At 37.8% G+C, this 22,148-nt stretch overlaps 1 protein-coding gene and 1 non-coding gene across 3 annotated transcripts in view; both read right to left on the reverse strand.

Moving 5' to 3' along the window:
- The window catches only part of STAM (signal transducing adaptor molecule), a 55,896-nt gene that overhangs the window by 10,915 nt on the left and 22,833 nt on the right, over positions 1–22,148 (reverse strand). For both annotated transcript variants that reach the window (XM_070381896.1, XM_005891919.3), the window contains 6 exons: positions 14,044–14,119; positions 13,867–13,962; positions 12,234–12,380; positions 7,928–8,018; positions 5,912–6,104; positions 3,351–3,445 (listed from right to left, as the gene is read on the reverse strand). In XM_070381896.1, the coding sequence (XP_070237997.1) occupies positions 3,351–3,445; positions 5,912–6,104; positions 7,928–8,018; positions 12,234–12,380; positions 13,867–13,962; positions 14,044–14,094 (673 nt within the window). In that variant the 5' untranslated portion in view covers positions 14,095–14,119. The remainder of the gene's footprint in view (positions 1–3,350; positions 3,446–5,911; positions 6,105–7,927; positions 8,019–12,233; positions 12,381–13,866; positions 13,963–14,043; positions 14,120–22,148) is intronic.
- On the reverse strand, positions 5,441–5,526 carry LOC138990613 (small nucleolar RNA SNORD62). Its single transcript, XR_011466736.1, has one exon. It is a non-coding gene; the product is annotated as a small nucleolar RNA SNORD62 (small nucleolar RNA).

Genomic DNA, 22,148 nt, shown 5'->3' on the forward strand with positions numbered 1-22,148 from the left:
ATACTCTTTCAATATAGTGAATTTGGGAAGTGAGCTGTATATTCCCTGCACGCCACTCAGACTTTTTTTTTTTCACTAAGGGAATGACATTTAGGCCAGTGGAGATCTTTACAAATGGCCTTGGCAGGGATCTGAGTTTTTCCACTAAATCAGTCTGTATTTTTTGTAGTTACATTATTCTTTGCAATGAAAGGGTGGTTACTAAGGGATCTGCAAACTAGAAGTACATATTTCTCTTGCTCAACAAAGCAATGTTTAAAAAGTATTCAATATATCACTAACTAGCAAGTATAAGGTTATCATTTCCACAGCAACTGACTTTCTCCAAAGTAATACTGAGAGGCACATACAGTCTTAAAGGAATGAACTTTCTTTTGGGATCTTTTTATCCATGTATCAATATAGTTGCCTTCCCCTGTGGCTCAGTGGTAAAGAGTCCACCTGCCAATGCAGGAGACACAGGTTTGATCCCTGCGTTGGGAAGATTCCCTGGAGAAGATGGCGACCCACCCCAGTATTCTTGCCTGGAAAATCCCATGGACAGAGGAGTCTGGCGGGCTACAGTCCATGGAGATGCAAAGAGTCAGACAAGACTAAGCATCTAAATAACAACAAATCAATGTAGTCACGCAGTATTCATAAAAATTAAGACTCAAGGTGGAAAGAGGGGGAGTGGAAAGGTGCAGAATTAAGGAAGGAAAATAATATTTATTAAACCACTAAATGTGCTTAATGGAATACTGCATTTCCCCCAATGAGTCTCCAATATAATCCTCTAAGATATACCCACCCTGTGAATGAGGTCAACAGTGGCTTAGAAGGATTAAAAGCAAATCAATGGCAAGGCCTGGACCTGAATGCCCATCATTCTAGCTGCACTAGCCCACACTACTGGAATCCAGCCTGTGACTTTACTCTGAGAACAGTAAGTCATATCACTTATATATCCTATATTGGACTTCCCTGGTGGCTCAGACGGTAAAAGCGTCTGCCTACAATGGGGGAGGACCCAGGTTCAATCCCTGGGTCGGGAAGATCCCCTGGAGAAGGAAATGGCAACCCACTCCAGAATATAAATGGAAAAGAGTTTAATCTCCAATAAAGGAATATATTCATCCCACAGAAGTCACAATAAAGAAAAAGTCTACACACACAAGAAATTTCAGCTTATTTCACTTTCCCATGGGAGAAAAAGAGCCACCCGCTATAGATATTTCCACTTTTTATCCTGAACTATAGACACGTAGAGAGCTGGGACAGCCCTGCAAGGTAGACTTGCCATCCTAACAGCTGGCCGTGCACAAGTCTGCAGTGTTTTTTCTCTTAGGGGCTAATACTGTTACTTTGTTTGCGTGCATTATGTTTGTGTATTATGTGTCACATGTGTATAAATATCAATACACACACACATATACACATATATTATAAAGTCCTTTCACAGAATCTTACTGACTCTTCAAAATGTAAACAAGCTAAGTAGCTCAGGCTACTTCTCATTAAGTGAAGTGGACCTCTATTTCCTCATACAGAACAATACTACAAGGATCTTGCTAACACTCCTTTTCCAAACTTGAGAACTATAACTCCATTACATAAGCTCTGATGCTCTCTTTTAGGTGGTCCAGAGTGAAACACATGAAAATAGCTAGAAAATTCATTTTAAGGCTACCTTGCTATGTGACAGGGAAGAAGATGGGTACTTTATCCATGTGACATACTGGATCTCATCTGGAATGGACATTCAAGACAATTCTATCCAACAACTAACTCAACATAAACAAACAAAAACAAAACAAAATCAGAGATAAAAACAAAAACAAAAAAAACCTCACAGCAAAATATAGAAAAGTTCACCATTATCAAAATGGGCACATTATGCACTGCCATTTAAACTAGGTTCTACAACTTGTTCTTGAGTTTAACAAAAAAGAACTTCATAAAGGAATGGGTATCGGAATCTGTCTGTATTAAAGTGACATAAAACATCCTGAAAATAACTATGAGACGGCACTGTTTTATCCAGGATCTGTAATGTATGCTATTAAAGCCTTCTCTTGAAAGAAGAGCATTTCTGTATTTTCAAAGAAAAGTGTATCTTTACTAATACATAGACACTTATTTATCATTTATTGTATAAACATTTATACAGTCTGTATTCTGGATACAGAGAAGGCAATGGCACCCCACTCCAGTACTCTTGCCTGGAAAATCCCATGGACGGAGGGACTGGTGGGCTGTAGTCCATGGGGTCGCTAAGAGTCGGACACGACTGAGCAACTTCACTTTCACTTTTCACTTTCATGCATTGGAGAAGGAAATGGCAACCCACTCCAGTGTTCTTGCACAGAGAATCCCAGGGATGGGGGAGCCTCGTGGGCTGCCGTCTATGGGGTCACACAGAGTCAGACATGACTGAAGTGACTTAGCAGCAGCATTCTGGATAAGACTCAATACCAAGTACTGCTGTAAATAAAACAACTGAGACAAAGATCTTTTCTTAAAATTCTCGTAAACTGAAAAAGACCAAAGCAAATGGTGATTTATAACTCTCTTTGATCTCTTCTATCTGGCGTTACAGAAAGATAAGATGAGCTGAGACATTTTGCCAAGATAACTAACATACAAAAGCCCTTAAAACTCAAAACATTTCAGTCACTAATAGAAACCTTTCTAGATGAGAACATATTTCTGCTTCCTTAAACAGAGGTAGAATATGACTTACTCCTGATGACTCAAACTTATCATTAGGAAGATTCATCACAGTATTTTGTGGAAATACAGTGGCCCACCTACCAACATTTCGATAGGCTACTGGCAGTTGACATCTTCTGCAATGATTATGCCTGCCAGTAATACCACTTTTCCTCCTCGGCCCCACTTTTTAGTCCGTTTCTCCTTGTCAGCAAAGCTTCGGAAGTCAGAAAGTACTGACATGGTTAGGTATGGTTCCTTCTGAATATCTGACATTAAGTGTAGGAAAGCCATTAAGTTGCTTAGAGGCTACTGCTGCCAGGTTTGAGGCTGGACATTAGGGAAATGAACTAACCTTAGAATAGGAAGAAATCTCCACAAGGTTACACTGCATTTGTTGCACTATTGTCAACTGATGATACCAAAAATACAAGATTAAATTCTACAAAACTTAATTTGCATTTCTGCAATGACAAATAAATACACACGCACATATTTTTTTTTTCCTAAATAAAAGTCTACAGCCTGATAAACTGACTGGGGAATTGTATTTTTAATAAACACCTTGGAGGCTCTAACATTTGAGAATTCTTGCTCCAGAAAGCTGAATTTTAGAGAATTAAGGATTACTGTCCAGTGATAGACCAGAAAATACTTACTCATTTCAGGCTCAACAGTGAGATCTGCAGTCACAAAATTTGAAGGGAAGAGCCCCATGCCTTGATGGGTTTCCCCTTTCCACCAGTTGGGGTCACTAAGAGGAACAACAACAAAAAAAGAACACTTTACTATAACAAAGAATTCTTATTTTTATTTATCTTTACCTTTTATGGTGTTTAACTTATATCATTACCAGATGTGAAGCCCACAAGAATCCAATGGAGGAAATGAATGTAGCATTATTACAAATACGAGATGAGGTCTCAGAGAAGACATGAGACTCTAAACACAGTTCTTTTTCATATTTTGGAAGGCTAGTAAATGCTCTGAGGATCTAATATAAGGCTCTGAACTCTCTCCCCCGCAAAAGACAGATCCCCAGACTTAACTATCAACTTCAGGACTTCTCTGCTGGTCCAGTGGTTAAGAATCTCCCTGCCAATGCAGGGGACATGGTTTCAATCCCTGGTCCGGGAAGATCCCACATGCAGCAGGGCAACTAAATCCACATGCTGCACTAGAGCTCTAGAGCCCACGCTCCACAAGAAAAGCCACCACAATGAAAAGCCCACACACCGCACTACAGTAGCCAGACCCTGCTCGCTGCAACTAGAGAAAGCCCATGCGCAGCAATGAAGACCCAGCACAGCCACAAATAAAAAATTAATATTTTTTTAAAAAACTGTCAACTTCAGGTGGTTAATAGGCTCCAGTCTAACAATTTTAACAAGATAGATGGTAGACTCCGAATCCAGACCTCCATTCCTAAATCAGTGTTCTTTGTAGCACACATGAGCATATTGTCCATCCACAAGAGAACACACATGATAGTAACATCACGAGGAGCACAAAATGTTCACAAGGAACACAATCACCAGCGCATCCCCACACTCACCACTGGATCCCCAGTGCCTAAGATAAGGAAAGCTGCTGCTGCTGCTGCTAAGTCGCTTCAGTCGTGTCCGACTCTGTGCGACCCCATAGACGGCAGCCCACCAGGCTCCGTCGTCCTGGGATTCTCCAGGCAAGAATACTGGAGTGGGTTGCCATTTCCTTCTCCAATGCATGAAAGTAAAAAGTGAAAGTGAAGTCGCTTAGTCGTGTCCGACTCTTAGCGACCCCATAGACTGCAGCCTACCAGGCTCCTCTGTCCATGGATTTTCCAGGCAAGAGTACTGGAGTGGGGTGCCATTGCCTTCTCAAAGCTAGCCAGCACTCAAGAAAGATTTTTTGAATGAATGAATGATCAAGGTTTCGGGCAACTTCCAAATAACCAGCTCAAACTACTTCATTTTCTTTCACTCAAGAAAACATACTAGTACGCAAGTGTGATAGATACTACAGGAATAATCTTAGATCTATTTGAATTGACCTTCAAAAACCACTTGCAAAAAATTTTAGCACTTCATTATGAGTAACAATCACCAGCAGTCATTTTCAAGTAAACATAAAACTGTAGTAAAAAAGAGATACACTGTATCATCTCCCTGATGATATAAATTACTTCAATATTATATATTTCTTCTTTTTTTTTTTTCCGGACAAGGGGCATAGTCAGGAGGATGGCACGCACGTCCAAGAGCAAGCCTGAGTTGCACTCCAGGGTCTCTCATTCCAGACGAGGAACCAAGGCCCTCCCCCAGCAGGACAGATTCTTGACAGACCACAGCAGAAATCAACCTAATTTTACACTCTAGGGAGAGCAGGAGAAAAGAACCACAGGCTGGCTGTGGGGGTCAAGGGGAGGGAGAGAAAGGTCAGCGAGGCCCAGAGACCTCCTCCTAAGTAGTGACCCAGCGAATCCCCCAGAGAGGAGAGCTGGAGAGCAAGGGTATCTTTGTGTCCCCTTTTGTGGCACAAAAAGGCAGGAGTCCTTTATGCTTTGCCTCCAAAGGGTCTGGAAAACAACCAGGGTCTGGGGCTTAGGGTTCCCAGCATCTTTGGATCCTTCTGAAGCCTGTTATGACAGGACGAGTCAGGGACCACCAGGCCCAAGGGAATGCTCCTAAAGGCTGGAACGAGGTGTGAGAGAGCAGGGAGGTGGGTCAGGAGACCCTCAGGAGCAGGGTCTGGGGGTCACCACGTGTCGTCTCTCAGTCACATTCCTCTTCATCTCCCTGCTATTGAGTCCACAGTGGAGGGTCAGAAGGATCTATTGGAATCGCATCACTGAGACTTTGGAATCGCATCACTGAGACTATATATTTCTTATAAATTCCATAAATGCATATATGTTTAGTGTATTTTCTAAAATCTTAACTTTTTTTACTAATTTAACAGTGTATAGTATTAGATAGAACCAAAAATGAACAGAGTAAACTAGGCCTCCAAAACAAATAGAAAGCATTTAAAGTGATAGATGAGAAAAAAAATTAAACTATAAAATACAAATCCCAACAGTATGACACAAACAAAGCAACCGACTGTCTGTCCTACAGAGAAAATACCTGAGTCAATATTTGATTTTATTATGTTTGATAAGGCAGTCAGCAGGAATAAATGAAACACAGAATATATTATGTATCTTCAAGTGAGTATTCAACTTAGTAGTAACCATCACCTGTCATCAAGAACTGTAATAATTTCTCCAGCTTTAAAAGTCAGTTCATTATCTTCAGCAGCTTCAAAGTCGTATATAGCACGAACTTTCCGGCCTTCATGTTGATGGTTAGTTAAGAGGTTGGATGTGCTTGGATACAAAGTGGAAAGGGTGGTTGACTGCTGCCTTTGTTCCTTCAGGGACAACTCAATGGCTGGAAAATAATGAGTTAAAAAAAAAAAAAAAGACCCAAAATGTTAATATACCCAACAATCCTAAGAAGTACAAAAAAGTATCTGAGGGCAAAAAGTATTCTTTCAATAATGTAGTGGGAAGCTAGCACATATCCTGATATAATAATAGTGAACAAAAATAATGACATTGATTGTATTCATTCATTCACAGCTTAAAAAATAAATAAGCTAACAAAACAGCTGAAGAGCATGATGGCTTTTTTTACTGAACAGGTACAATTTAAAATACTCTGGGTAATAAAGTGATATAAACTCAAATCTGTTTTTTAAATTTATCTACAGATATTTTATATTTTCTTTCCTCTTCTCAGTTTATTTCTAATAGCTTAAGTTTACCAAATAATAATCAAAATCACTTTGGAAGTCAGAAGTCCCAAGCTGGAGTCCTTCACTGGGGGCTCATTAAACAGGAGTCTCAAAGATAGCATTTGAGAGCCTGTGTTTTATTGTTCCAAAGGTCATTCTCAGGTAAGCAATCTAAGAACTGGAATTTGGAAACAAATGCAGTGAAGTCTCACCTAACACCCCAAATAAATCTTAAATGTGTCTGCTCTATCTCCTCCCCAGTGCAGGCCATCACCACTCAGGCTTTGTAATGTAATCTTAATGAATTGACTACACCATTTTCAATTCAATACATAATCCCTTCTTCCCTGCCACCTCTGTTCCAAATGAATAAAAGATTAGATGAGAAAATAAAACTTTAAAATTAACAAGAAAAAATAGGAAATCAGGAGCCTGGGAGAGAGGAAAATACCTTAAGACATTAAAAAAAATTGTAAAAGAAAAGCAAAAATTTTGACTACATCAAAATTTAAAACTTGTTTAATACAACATGCCATTATCAAAGTTAAACTATAAGCCAAAACCCAAGAGTAGACATCCACAACAGGTATAACAAGCAAAGGTTGATATCCAAAATAAAAACTATATATACACCATTACCTAGGAAAAAAATATAGAAAAAGAGACAATCAAAGCAGCTAATAAACACACAAAAAAGGACTGAACCTCACTAGTAATCAAGAAAATAAAAATTAATTAGGTATCATTTCAAACCCATCAGATTCACAAAAATTACTCTGACGATACCAAATGTCATCATGAGACTAGAAATAATAAGTGAATAATAAGAGCTTTCATACACTGCAAATGGGAAAGCCACAACTAGTAGTAAAGTTGAAGATGTACCTACTCCATAAGGCAACAATACCACAAAACGATCTTTCACATGCACACACACACACTGAAGAACATGAAAAAGGATATTCAATGCTGCAAACGCATTATAGTAAAAGAAATCAGAAAATCCAGATGTCCATCAGTAGGAAGGAAGATAGACTAAAGCAGGTGCTTATTAGAACCTAAAGCAGGTGCCAATACTGGAATATTATACAGCAGTTAAAACAAATGAACTTGACATAAATACCTTATTATGAATAGATCTCAAACATTGCATGAAAAAAACAAGTTGCAGACGGTACCTAGAGTGCAGTATTTATGAAAAAAGAATTTGCTGGAAACAAACAAGTATTTGGTATTATTTATGGATACACAGATATAGTAAAAATATTATAGAAACAAGACTGAACAGACATACACGACAGTAGCTGCCTTGGAAGAGGAGAGGAAAAAAGTGATACTGAAGAGAGGAACAGAGGAGAACAAAGCAGATTTCAGCTTTGGCTGTGAACTATTTCCTTTATTTTTAAACATCTTAGGGGAAAAAATATCAAGTAAGAGACCTATCATCTTCCCAGGGTCAGGGACTTAAAAAATGTACCTTTCGCTAAATCTTCCTCTTCTTTTTTGTTAGCCGCAGTACCAGGATCCTTGGCTACCAGAGCTGGGCTTGCTTTCGCTTGTTCTGCAGCCTAACACAGAAAAAAAAAAAATGATATTTGAAAGCTGTTCTCAAATTTTCCTACTCCCATTAATCTAAGAACTCACAAGACCCCTCCTTGAATTAATCCACCAGACTTCTGAACAAGAAAGAAATCCAAGGGGGAGAAGTCTCCACTTTGAAAGGAGACAGAGCTGAGGCAGGACTGGAGAAAACAGACTGAGCATTCATTTCTTAGGGATGTCAGAACAACCACACTTTGCCAGATGTGACTGAAAAGGGGACACTAAAGGCAGCCAGTATGTAAACCAGCAAACACAGGCTAGAGGAGATCTCAACATTTCTGGAAATTTTTATAACGAGAAAACGGGGTGCAAGGGGAAAGGAGATGACTACTTTTAAAACAAGTAGTTTTTAAAACATCTAGACAAGACTTATATTTTGTTGTTTCCTTCCAGCTCAGAAGTCAGGAATCCAAATTTCTATATAATAATATAAATGTTCATAAGATTATACTATCTTCTAAACTAAAATACTAGTAGTCAATGTTGACAATATATTACTGTCCATCTTAAACATATTTTGTAAATAAAGTACTGGACAAGTAAACAAACATACACATTGATTCATGCTTATAGAATCACAAAGCTTCCAAAGCCTGAAACTTTTTGGTGGCCATCAAGGAGAATTAGACTCCAGCCTCCTTTTTCAACCATTCCATCATTTACCAGAACTGCTGGCACGCGCGTACACACACACACACTTTGACGCCTCTGACACACACTTGATTCTACTCATAACGTCTTCCCCTCTAGCTCCTTTTACTCCATCCACATTTTTTCCTACTAAGTTTCAACCCAAAAGTCAGGGAATAGCTAAAATATCACTTTATCAGCGAAACACTCCTAAACTCTCTAAGTAAGCATCTCCTCCTTTGCGTTCCTCTGATTTTCAACAAGGTCCTAGGACATGGGTAGATAAGAAGGCAGGCTGTGGAGTCAGGCCAATGCAGTGTATGTCCCAGATGTACCACCTTCTAATGCACGAACCTGGAGCCCATAAGCCTCCAGCCTCCTTGTGTCTCAAGTTCCTCCTCTACAGAATGAGGCTGCTTACATGTCTATCTCCATAATCAGGATGTGTGTTCCTTGAGGGCTGTTGTGGCAGTTTAGTTGCCAAGTTGTGTTCAACTCTTTGTGACCCCATGGACTGTAGCCCACCAGGCTCCTCTGTCCATTGGATTTTCCAGGCAAGAATACTGGAGTGGCTTGCCATTTCCTTCTCCAGGGGATCTTCTCCACCCAGGTATCAAACCTGGGTCTCCTGCATTGTAAGCAGATCCTTTACCAACTGAGCTACCAGGGAGACTCCTTGAGGGCATATGGCCCTAAATATTATAAGCAATGATCGTTGACTAAATGAAAGGCAAAATATTCAACATTATAGTAAATACAGTCTTCACATAATAAATTTTATAATGTCAAACAAATGCACGAGGCATTTATTTTTAGAAAAGCTGATAAGAAAAGAGCTTTTGGACTCACTGAATAGAACATTAAGTATTTTCAATCTGACCCACCTCTAGCTGTAACCTTCCCTGGATAAAAATGTTTTATTATCACACACCTCTTAACACTGAAGGTATGCTTCATCAGAGAACCTTTTTCATTATATATGCTTTTTGTTTCACAATTTAGTGAATTTCACAAACTAGACATATAGATCTTTTATGGTCTGTGAAGGGATCTCTACTGGTCAAGAAGGAAGCGCAGAACTGAGCTATATTAAGCTCTACATTCCTGAACTGCTCTCTTTTCAAAGTTCCTTTCTATCATCAGGTTCCAAGTATAGCAATGCTACTTGTCTTATTAACCAGTCAGACGCAGCAGCAGAGCCAGCATCACTGCTCCCTTGAGGTCAAAAGTCAGTGCTATGAGAGAACCACAGCAGCAAGAGTCAGGTGACTCAGGATGACTTTTCTTAATATTTTTACATTATTTTCTTCTGTACCTGGATGACAAACCATACTTAAAAAAAAAAGTCCTCATGTTTCCAGAGGCTTTTGTTAAATATGCTAACAAATATCTAGTCTGACTAAAATGTTGTAAGCATAAGCGACCAAGTGGCTATAAAATTTGTAGGGACTTCTGCAGTTGATTCCAGATGACAGATTTTTTTTTTTTAATTAAACAAGGAGCTCTTTACAAACAGGATTTTCAATGACAAACAAGCTCTTCAGAAGCTACTATTAAAAAAAATAAAACACCATTCTACCTCATCATAGTTTATACGCATTTTACATATTTCCTGTCGGCGAAACACAGCAGCTATAACAGAATGAGCTTTCACATACTTCATAACATCTACATAAAAAAAAGTCACTCTTTCCTACTGCTAATCTACATCTTGAATCTTCTGAACAAGACAGGAATCCCATGTCTACACCCATCAGTACGTAAGCACTCTTCCCAGTGTTCAATCCACTTTTTATCCTTCAAATCCTAGTCCGGACAGACACATATCTACTAACCTCAATAGCAAACGGAAGGCAGGATCGTGTAGTGGAAAGAACACTGGACTGAGAGTTGGAAGGCCTGTTCCAGCTCTGTCAACCACTAGCTGTGGCCCTGGGCAAGTCACTTAACCATTCTGGGGCTCAGTACCCTCATCTGTAAAATGAGGGGATTAGATTAGAGGATCACTAAAGTGGCTCCCACAACTACTTGAGACTCGAGGTTAACCCAGCAAAGCTATGGATCAACCAGATTAACTCTCCTTCCTTCTCTTACAGGAATGCAGTTTTCACTTGCACTAAAAGTTGTCCTTAAGAGCAGTGCTGCTCACACTTTAATGTGCACAGAATCATCGGAGATCTTGTTTAAACGGAGCTGATGAATCCACTGCTTGGTGTGGCATGTTTCCACACATGAGTGAGATGACAGTCCTAACAAGCTTCCAGCTGATGATGACGACTGATGGTCCACGAACTACACTGTGAGCATAAGCTCTAGAACAGGTTCTCAGGGTACAGAAACTGACACTCCACTAAGTAGCTACACTCTTCCATTCTCCATAGTGAGTACAGTCTTTGATAATTAAACGCTGCTTCTGTTGTCATGTTATTATACCGTATCTTGGATTATTCTGCATAAAATTATTCCTTAACTACAGAGATTTAGAAATTATACTGAGTTGTAAAAACGAGCTATCAATTATGAATGACTACTTCTCAAGACATAATTTATCACTGTAAAATTAGTCATATGCTAATTTTTTAAGTAAGAAGAAAAATATTCTTTTCTTCTTTCATTTCCAAAATATATTTCTGGATCTTCACATCTCAAGAGGACTTAGATAAATCAGAAGTGCCTTACGAAGAAAGTCTAGATGAATCACTTCATAATTCCCTTGAAACGGCCAAAACCCTGAATGCAAGCCCTTCACAACTAAGCGTTTTCCACTCATGTTATCACATCACTCATTACATTCCACCCCAAGCGGTATAGTGGGGAAAGACAATACAGTAAGTTACCAGACATTTTAAGCCTGCTTAGTCAGGTGGACATCCTAAATAATGGTTACCCAGAAAAGAAAAAGAATAAAAAACGTCCCCTTTCATTTTTTTTTCCTATATGACATAAGTTAGAGATTGAGCCCATTACATAAATAATTTTTTTAAGGCAAATTAAGCCTTTCAGTCAATTATATTTATTAGGAAGAAGAAAGAAGACTTCTGTGCTGGTCAGTTTTTATTAATGGGAAAGATGTTTTATGTGTTTCCCCTCCTAATGAGCCCTTTATATCTCCCTCTCATTTAATACAGGTGCTCATAAATTTCATAGTCCAAATAACCTCTAAACACATCCTTAAATTTTAAGGAAACTTTATTTCAGAGCTGTCATTCTTTGTAGATAAAATTACAGCACAAAGAGCATTTAACAAGAATGTCAGTACTAACTAATAAAGCAATTTGCTCTGTATCATTAAAATTATATTCAAAGAAAAACTTAAAAAACAAAACAGTTAATTCATTTAAAAAGAAGAAACATTGGGGAAATGGAAGTTGGAAAACATTGGCAATCCACTATATATTCTTTTGGGCACCTTTATATGCAAGATTACTATTATTAATAAAATTCCTCTGGAGTATTAACAACTACCTGGGTTTGTAAGAAAAAAAGAAAAATTCAAATAAACATGGTTAACTTTAGAAACAAACTGCAGCGTACACACGTCTATAAAATACCTGAGAGCCAATAGCGGGAAATGTAACACCCTGTTCTTTCAGGTTCTTAATCATTGCTGATATCAGACTGAGCTGTGGATCATTCTTGAATTCATCCGTCCATTCAACCATAAGAGCCTTCAATTTTTCACATACTTTAGGATGACCCTGAAAAATAGAGAAAAAAATTTAACAAAAAAGCACTTTCTGGTTAATGATTTAATACAGTATTTCAGATCTCTCTTTAAATCATAAAGTATCCCTAGCTATAGGTGACACATAAGAAAACACAGATGGTTACTAGAAATAAGCTACTTTTATTTTCATATTATGGAAAAAAAAATAGATGATACCATCACATACGCCACATCAAATCAAAACATTAGATATACAGTTACTTATTTTGGAGGCCAGAAAGATATGACTTTTCAGAGTATTTTACGACTAAGAGTATGTCAGAGTATTTTACTCACTCATATTTTACTGCATATGAAGAAGACAGGAAAATCTATTTTCTTTTTTTCAAACCAATAAAAAAATAAGTTGGAAAAGAGAATAAATAATACAGTTCTTTTATTTCTAATTCCTGATTTTTTATATGCATGACTGTGTTTTCCTCCAATTACTTAATTATCTTGAGGCCCAGTACTGTCCATATTCCTGGAAACTTCATTTCTTCAAAACAGCATCTCCCTCTTAAGTATAAAACCAGTAAGTTCACTATAAAATATATGTAAAATAAAGTGAAGTTCTTTCTCCTGTATGCAACTGCTTGCCTTTCAATGTAGTTGTTTATATTACTAAGTACTGAGTACACATCTTCAATTAAAGAAAATATTATATTAGAATCTCTTCATAAATAGCTGTACATTTTGAATGGACATTCAAGACATCAACAGAATGGTAAAGAATTAAAAAAAAAAAAAAAACCTTAAATACAATATAGCTAAATAACTGAATAAAGTAGCACAGGAAAAAATTATCACATACCATAGTGTATTAAAAGAAGTCCAGAATTTTAAATTATCTCACTTCTTTACTGTTTCCTACTAAAATTTGGAAATGCTCATTTTTCCCAAAAAAACATGAAGCATTTCCCCTTTTAACATTAAAAATAATTTTTCTTAATAATTACTCCACCCACCACCAAGAAAGGCCAGAGATAACTACCTTTAGAATGCATGAATTTTTACTGGGAAAACTTAGATATTACTTAGTAATTAAATTTTAAAAATTCCTTGAACTGCTGGATTTGAATGCCTTACATTTTGTTAAGCAGATGACCTCTGTGACTAAAAAAGCACAGTAAGAACTGTGCCCAAAATAAACTGGTACCTTTTAATCAGATAGAAAAATGCACATATTTTTCATCAGAAAAAAGGACTGATGAAGAAAAAAGGTTAAATGTATCCTAATTTGGCTTCACCAAAACCAATGCTCCAAGTTATATAAATACGTAGTCTCCTCAGCAAACCTAACATGGACTTATACATGGGATAGACATAGCCTAGAAAGAGCTAAAAAAACAAAAACAAAAAAACACAGACTAGTCCTTTGTGATTTAAAAATGTGAAGAATTGAACAATAAAATACATGTAAAATACATGAAGAAAGAAGACAGTCTTAATTCATTTCTGGAAATAATGTTCTTTACCTTGTTTAATACGTTGCTTACTTCACTAGCAAAATCTCTCGAACATACTTCTAAGTGAAAAATTTTGCCACAGTTTGATACACATGCTCCTAGAAGCTAAAAGGATAAAATCGGAAGTTAAAAGGGCTTGCTTTTGGCAGACAATTTTGCTGTAGATCTTAAAACGAAATCACTCACAGTGAGAGCCTGCATAGCCACATGAGGATCTTTATGGTTTACCCTCCTCATAATAGACCGAAGACAATCTTTAGGTCTAAAAAACGAAAAGTGTAACAATTAGTTGTATATTCCGCTTCCCCCTCCCACCTTAACTATAAGAGGCAATAAGTTGTGATATAAAATGGGAGAACCTGGTAGAGAATTTTAATTTTTATTAATGACACAATTGAAAAACTGTACACTAAAAAGTTCCTTCAAATTTTTCAACAAAATTAACAGGCTCTATCCTTAGCAATCATAGACTAGGCATTTGGGGCTAATTCTGGTTGGAAGGTTTTGAAAATAAAATGACAGATCAAGAGTTTTACTTCTAGTCATGATAGAATAAGTGGAACTCCTGTTGTAAATAATCAGAAAACTGGAAAAATATATTTAAAATACACTTGAGACGTCAGGCCACAGGTAGCACGGAATGATGATCTGTAAGAAAGAATACAAAATAGATAAACCAGACATTTGCTTCAACTTTCTACACAGCGGCACTGCAGATACTACAACAGGCTTTCTGTCTATAGGCAGTTTCTGGATCTCAGTGCAGAGAAGGTGATCCCAGGAAGACAGCGGTGATCTCACTGAGTTGAGGGGACATTAGGATTTTAGCAGGCTAATTTTTGCACTTTTGAAAAGCATGTTGACAAACACAAAATTATCACTTCAAAGCATGGCAGGGGCCAAATATAAAAAGGATTATCTGAATACTAAAATTGAAATCATTAAAAAATAATGATCCAAAAGTGATTTAGCACTATGAGTAAAACTTTTTAGAAAATAATTCCCAATACTTGCTTTGCCACCAAGGTTTAAATGAAATTTCTCATGTATTGTTCATAAATCACATAAAAAAAAAAAAAGAATCTAAACTGCAGGGACTTGTGGAAAGGAGGATGGAGAAAGGCACTTTGAAATGGATCTTGTACTTTGTATTTCACTCATTTCTATACTGCTGAAACATTTTGCCACAGCCAATTTTAAAAACCAAAGCAAAGACATGTCTGACACCAAAGTAAAGTTTGCTACGGCAACCATAAAAAGGATAATGCAAAACAGGAAAGTGGACTAGAATGCTTGAATCCTGATAAACACTTCATATATGCTAACAAAGCAATATCTTTTTAGATACATTAAGCTAAAAAAAAATCCATTCAGAGTTGTACATAAAATTGGTGCTATTAAACAACGGAAGTGACCCACAAAACTCTAGTATTAACTACCTCATTCTGTTCCGTGTTTTTTTAAGTCATCTTTTCAGTATTTCCACAAGATTATAAGTAAAATACAGAAGTGAAACTGAAGTATTTGTATACACATACCATTATTAAATCTTACTATGCAACAAAAAATTATGGCTAAAATATTGTTTTCAAAAAGGCATAAGAGTTATAAGCGATTTTATATGTATACTTATAGCTGATTCACGCTTTTGAATACAGCAGAAACACAACACTGTAAAACAATTATCCTCCCATTAAAAAACATCCTATGAAAAACCATAAAAAAGAAAATAAAGTTATAACTGAATTTAAAGTAGGCATCCTCTGGTTATTATCTTCTCGACAATAAATGAACGTGGACTACAAACACAGCATCTGTACAATTTATCACGTATACACGTGCCCCTCTGAGAGTGAAAGGCGGTGCTAACCAGGCATAATGTATGCACAGAGTGAAACCACCCAAGGCAAACTGGATGCGTGGTCACCCGAGCCAAAAATATATTCATCCAAACATTGTCTTTTTATGCATAGATCTCGGACATGTAGCTCATACGAGAGTGAGAAACAAAGGCAGTACTTGCATCAAATTGTGGCTTTTGATGTCTTTTCCTTAAATCCTAGGCCAGATAAGAAAACAGGCCTTTCACAAATGGACAGGGCTGCCTCGGTATGTGTAAGCTCTGATGAACTAAAGCATCAGTTTCTTTATTCACAACATTATTCCAATCCACCTCAACACACTGCACTGTAGGCTTCAGAGAAAAGACAGCTTTAGGAGGGGGTCCCTGTCTATCCTCTCCCCCTACACCACTCTCGTCATTTAGGTTCTATGCCTTCAACATGGCCGATGCTCAAGAAAAAGTCACTGAGCCAAATGGGACAAACACTACTTTTCATTGTTATACAATTAATTAGTATTTTGAATAACTAAATAATCTTCACTATAAAGCTCTATTTGTTACCAACTTCTGCATCTTCCACTGAGTTTGCTTCCCATGTGGAAAATGTACATGCTCTCACAAAATTTATTTCTGAAACTTGCATGGTAAGGGAAAAATGCACAATAAGAAGTGTGGCGAGAAGCACAGGATGTGAAGAAAGAGACTGATGGTACATACAGATGAAGTATTTTATAAAAATGCCTGCTAAGATAAAATCTGCACGTGCCTTTAGAGGGGACTACCACCAGATTCCACCACCAATCAGTTAAATCCTGATGTCTCTCAAAACCCTTCCCCAAACCCCATTTTCATATTTAAACCAATCTGTAAGGCTCATTCACGGAGAAGGCGATGGCACCCCACTTCAGTACTCTTGCCTGGAAAATCCCATGGACATAGGAGCCCGGTAGGCTGCAGTCCATGGGGTCGCTCAGAGTCGGACAGAACTGAGCTACTTCACTTTCACTTTTCACCTTCATGCATTGGAGAAGGAAATGGCAACCCACTCCAATGTTCTTGCCTGGAGAATCCCAGGGACAGGGGAGCCTGGTGGGCTGCCGTCTATGGGGTCGCAAAGAGTCGGACACGACTGAAGCGACTTAGCAGCAGCAGTAAGGCTCATTCACACTTTTCCTTATCTTGGGGTGGAAAAACAAAAAGATAGGAGGGATCAAGGATACAGACGAGAACAAGGAAAGAACTCTCCCTCACCTTTTCCAGCCCCAAATAATGCTCTTAACTTAGATGTGATAAATGGCCACAGCGTAAATCACACCACTGTAAAATGTAAAGGAAGCATATTGTTTCCTGGGTTTCCAAAGTCAGGGTATAAGGCAAACATGGTGGTTAATCAGTTTTCCTTGCTAGGGAGTTCCTACTGGAACTCATACCCTGCCATCTCTCAAGTATGCTCAATACGGGCAACTTCTCCTCAATTACTGAAGCACAACTGCTATGTTGTGCACCCAGCGAAGAACATGGCTAGTATATGTAGGGCCATGTTTAAAATATGAATACCCTGAATAATTACTCTCAGTGTGGGGAGACATTCACACTCTGTAAGAGAAACGGGAACTGAAATTCTGAGACAGCACACAGAGTTCACTCAGTGGACAGCAGACCAAGTTTTCAGGAAAAATAACATGGAGGGGGCTGCAAAAGGACACAGTTAAGTTCGGGAAGCTAAACACGTATATGATGCAACTCACAGGATCAAAGAAAACTAAAACTAATTTTGCATTCCTGCAATTCTCTTTTCAAAGAACAATGAAATTTCAAATCTCTTTGAATAGCCCTGAGTACATTTCCAAAACTGTCACATTATTTATAAATATCTACTTGTAGGTATGTTGTTGTATAGTTATGACAGTTAAACAGCTCAACATTTGTCCCTGGTTACCAATTAGTGAGACTACCTGAAAAGGTCTTTCCATTAATACACAAAGAGAAAGACAAAAACATTCAATGATTTTGCTGGATAAAAGGAGTCAAGGTTTATGAGATCTTACACTTAGTACAACTTTTTAGAAGTCTCTTATTTCAAATATGTCTCATCTCTACATCTCAGATAAAAAGTACTTATGTACCATAAAGATATCAGGTTCAACTGTAATAAGATTTTATATGCTTGGGTAAATTATTACCATTCAAAGAGCAGTGAATTTAAATTCTAATTCTGCATCTATTACTAAACCAAAGACTTCAGATCAATCAACTTTTCAAAATGAGAATACCACCTCTTTATTATTCCCCTCATGGGGCCTGACAGAAGAACAATAGGGCATTTCCCTTAAAGTATTATAAATATAAAAGAAAAACAGTTAAAAAAGAAAGTAACAGTAATAACAATCCATAGTACAACTCACAAATGTGCTTGCATGGTTAACCTCTCATCACCTTTGAGGCAGGACTGAAAAGGTACAGAGCTACTAGCTGTGTGTTTCTAAATAGGGGCAGAAAAATTCTTGTGATGTAAGACTATCTGGCGTATCACATCTCTGGCCCCTGCCTAATCGATGTCAGTAGTAACCTCCTGTCATCGTGAGAACCAAAACCATTCCTAACAGAGCGACACCACTGGGCTGAGAACCACTGCTAGACAAAAGCGGCACTGTGATTCAGGAGAAAGAGACGCAAGGCCCGACAGACCTCATCTGTAGAAGGGGACTTCAACACTTCCAGCTCAGTGTGTTATTACGTTACTCCCAGAACCGTGCCAGGGACTTAGAGACACTCGATGTGAGTTCTAGAAAGCACAAACGTGTCCTATTCTTCTATGAGTTTTACTTTTACAGCTTTAGCTTTCAGAGCTATTTTAGAGTGATTTAAACTTTACATTTTCATTTTATATGCTATAAAAAGTACTTTACTACAAACTATAATTTAAGGATATTGTAGAGTGGGGAGGGAATATATGTATGCATACTTTTACAGGTCTTAGTACCTAGCAGGCATACATTAAAAGAGATGAGAACTCAAATCTTTGCTGATCAAAGTAAAAAAAACTTAATTAACAGATAAGGTAAACCCACCTGGAATACTAGAGGATGACTTTCAAAAGCATAAAGGCATTACATTAACAATAAAAGAAGTTTAATATAAAATACAAAACAAATTTGAACTGAAATGAATAATAACTGTATATTCAATGTCATATTCAAAGTGCATATATGATTTGTAATATACATTACATAAAACACAGTCTACACAGCACAAGGGGAAAAGGGCAAAACACTGAATAGAAATAATCAAATTCTTGATTCTAAGCTTATTAAATAGGTATTTCTTATGAGATGACCAAGAACATGAACACAGTATACAAATTACGTTATTTGGTTAGTGAAAAGAACAAGTTCATGTTCCGGAAGGACTTCAGCAGAAACACTGAGGATTAACGGAAATGCAGATAACACTCACTGAATTCTTAAATTTAGAATGATATCTGAGTTTCCCAGATCATATAACACAGAAGTATATATCAGTCAAACAAAACACAAGGTTATATCATGTATGTGAGAAAGAGGAATCACTAAAAACTTAATAAAATCAGTATGTCTTTATATACATTTGTTGTTGTTTTTCAGTCGCTAGGCTTGCAACCCCATAGGCTGCAGCCCTCCAGACTCCTCTGTCCATGGGATTTCCCAGGCAAGAATACTGGAATGGGTTGCCATTTCCTTCTTCAGCGGATTGTCCTGACCCAGGGATCAAACGTGTGCATCCTGCACTGGCAGGCAGGTTCTTTCCCATCTGAGCCACTTAAGAAGCCCATTTTATATACATTACCATGTGTAAAATAGATAGTCAGTGGGAAGCTGCTGTACAGCACAAGGAGCTCAGCTCAGTGCTCTGTGAAGACCTAGCGGGCTGGGAAGGGGAGAGGAGGGAGGCCTGAGGGAGGGATGCACACATACATACACCTGATTCACTTCGTTGTACAGCAGAAACTAACACAACACTGCAGAGCAATTTTAAACTCCAATTGAAAAAAAAACTGCTACGTCTTACTTAGTTCATGATTTTGACTTTTAAATAACCATGCACCATAGGTCTTGAGGACTCAGCACAAAGAAGTGAGAAAAAACATAAAATTGGTAAAAATAACCTGAGTAAAGAAACCTGACTTCCAATTTGCCTCTACAACTTTCAGACAAGTCACATTAAAATCTCAGTGCTGTAGTTTCCTCATGTGTGAAATGATCTCAGGAGTCATGAGGACTCTGTAGATCCTGTTCTACTGAATACATGGTGCTTTAAAAAACCATGTAAAATACAAAAGGAAAATCATTGTCTGGGGCAAGTAAAGATGGAAATATCAGATCTTATCAGGCCCACATCCCACTACCTGGTCAAGGTCCTGGCACCTACAGCTGTTGCCAATTTCTCCTGAATCATCAACATCACTTTCCCCTTACAAATGGTGTACCTCTTCAGGGTACACCATTGTTATAATACAGGCTATTTTGAAAAAAGAAATTTCCCATCAAACCACCAGTTAAAGGCTTCACTTAAATAGCACCAAAAAGGACAAAATGGGCTTCTCTAGTCGGTCAGTGGTAAAGAAACTGCCTGCCAATGCAGGGGACGTAGGTTCAATCCCTGGGTGAGGAGGACCCCCTGAAGCAGAGCATGGCAACCCACTCCAGTATTCTTGCCTGGGAAATCCCATGGACAGAAAAGCTTGGTGGGCTACAGTCCGTGGTGTTGCAAAAGAGTCAGACAAAACCTAGTGACTAAACAACAACAAAAGGATAAAACACCTTATTAAAAAACTTCAACAAAAATGAATGAGATTTGTTAACAGGAAAACTTAAAAACACTATTAAAGGATATAAACAGAAAGATATGCTACATTCTCAGATAGGAAATTTTTAATATCAAAAAACTATTCATTTAAAACTAAGCCCATTAAAAAAAAAATAGTTCTGTTCATAAACTAGCCAGGCCAATCCAAAAGTTTATGTGAGGACAGTAGAGAGGGACAAGAATATTAAGAAACTGTAAAAAAAAAAAAAAGAAAAAGGAGAAAACCAGCCCTGCCAGTATTAAAATGTATTATAAGGTTTTAATAATTAAAACCACATGGTAGCAGCACATGAATAGATACATACCAATGGGACAAAAGAGAATTAAAAAAAAATCCAAATACATAAAGCAATGTAATATATAAAAGTAGTATTTCAAATTAGAAAGGACAAAGATCATTCAATAAATGGTGCTGAAATTTTGAGGTAGCCAAACAGAAAAGAATAAATTTAGAGCCATACCTCAAACTACATAATAAATTCCAAATAGATCAAAGACTTATATGTGAAAAATGAAATCACAACTATGAGAGACTTTGGAAGACAGTTTGCCAGTTTCTTACAAAAGCTATGTACAGTCCTATCATATAATCCAACAACCATGCTCTTTGGTATTTACCCAGTTTTAAAAAATCTATGTTCATACACACAAACAAAAAAACTGCACATGCTTTTACAGCAGCTGTATTCACAATCACCAAAAACTGGAAGCAATCAAGATATCCTTCAATAGGTGAATGTATAAACAAACTACAATACATTCACATGAGGAAATACTATTCAGAAATAAAAAGAAACGAGCCAGCAAGCCATGAAAAAAATATAGATGATGCTCAAATGCATTTTGCTAAGTAAAGAAGCCAGTCTGAAAAGGCTATACACACTATATGCTCCTAATTGTACATTTTGGAAAAGGGGAAATTACAAAAACAGTTTAAAAAAAAAAAAAAAGGTGGTTGCCAGAGGTTCAGAGAGAAAGGAGAGGGATGAACAGGGGGAACGCAGGACATTTTAAGGTTGGTGAAGCTACTCTGTGTGATTCTGTAACAATGGATGCATGTCTTTATGGACTTGTCAAAACCCATAAAACTGTACAGTATAGAGTGAGCCTTAATATAAACCACAGACATTGGTTAATCCATGGACAGAGGAGCCTGGAGGGCTACCGTCTATGGGGTTGAAAGAGTTAGACGAGACTTAGCGACTAAACCACCATCACTGCCACCACCACACTGATTCATTTCTTATAATATATACCACACTAACGCAAGACGTTAATAATAGGGGAAACTATATATAAGGGGCAGAGGAGGCAATGGCACCCCACTCCGGTACTCTTGCCTGGAAAATCCCATAGATGGAGGAGCCTGGTAGGCTGCAGTCCATGGGGTCGCTAAGAGTCGGACATGACTGAGCGACTTCACTTTCACTTTTCACTTTCATGCGTTGGAGAAGGAAATGGCAACCCACTCGTGTTCTTGCCTGGAGAATCCCAGGGACGGAGGAGCCTGGTGGCTGCCGTCTATGGGGTCACACAGAGTCGGACACGACTGAAGTGACTTAGCATAGCATAGCATAGCATTAGCATATATAAGGGTGGGGGT

Source organism: Bos mutus, chromosome 13, assembly GCF_027580195.1.
Source record: "Bos mutus isolate GX-2022 chromosome 13, NWIPB_WYAK_1.1, whole genome shotgun sequence".
Taxonomy (NCBI): domain Eukaryota; kingdom Metazoa; phylum Chordata; class Mammalia; order Artiodactyla; family Bovidae; genus Bos; species Bos mutus.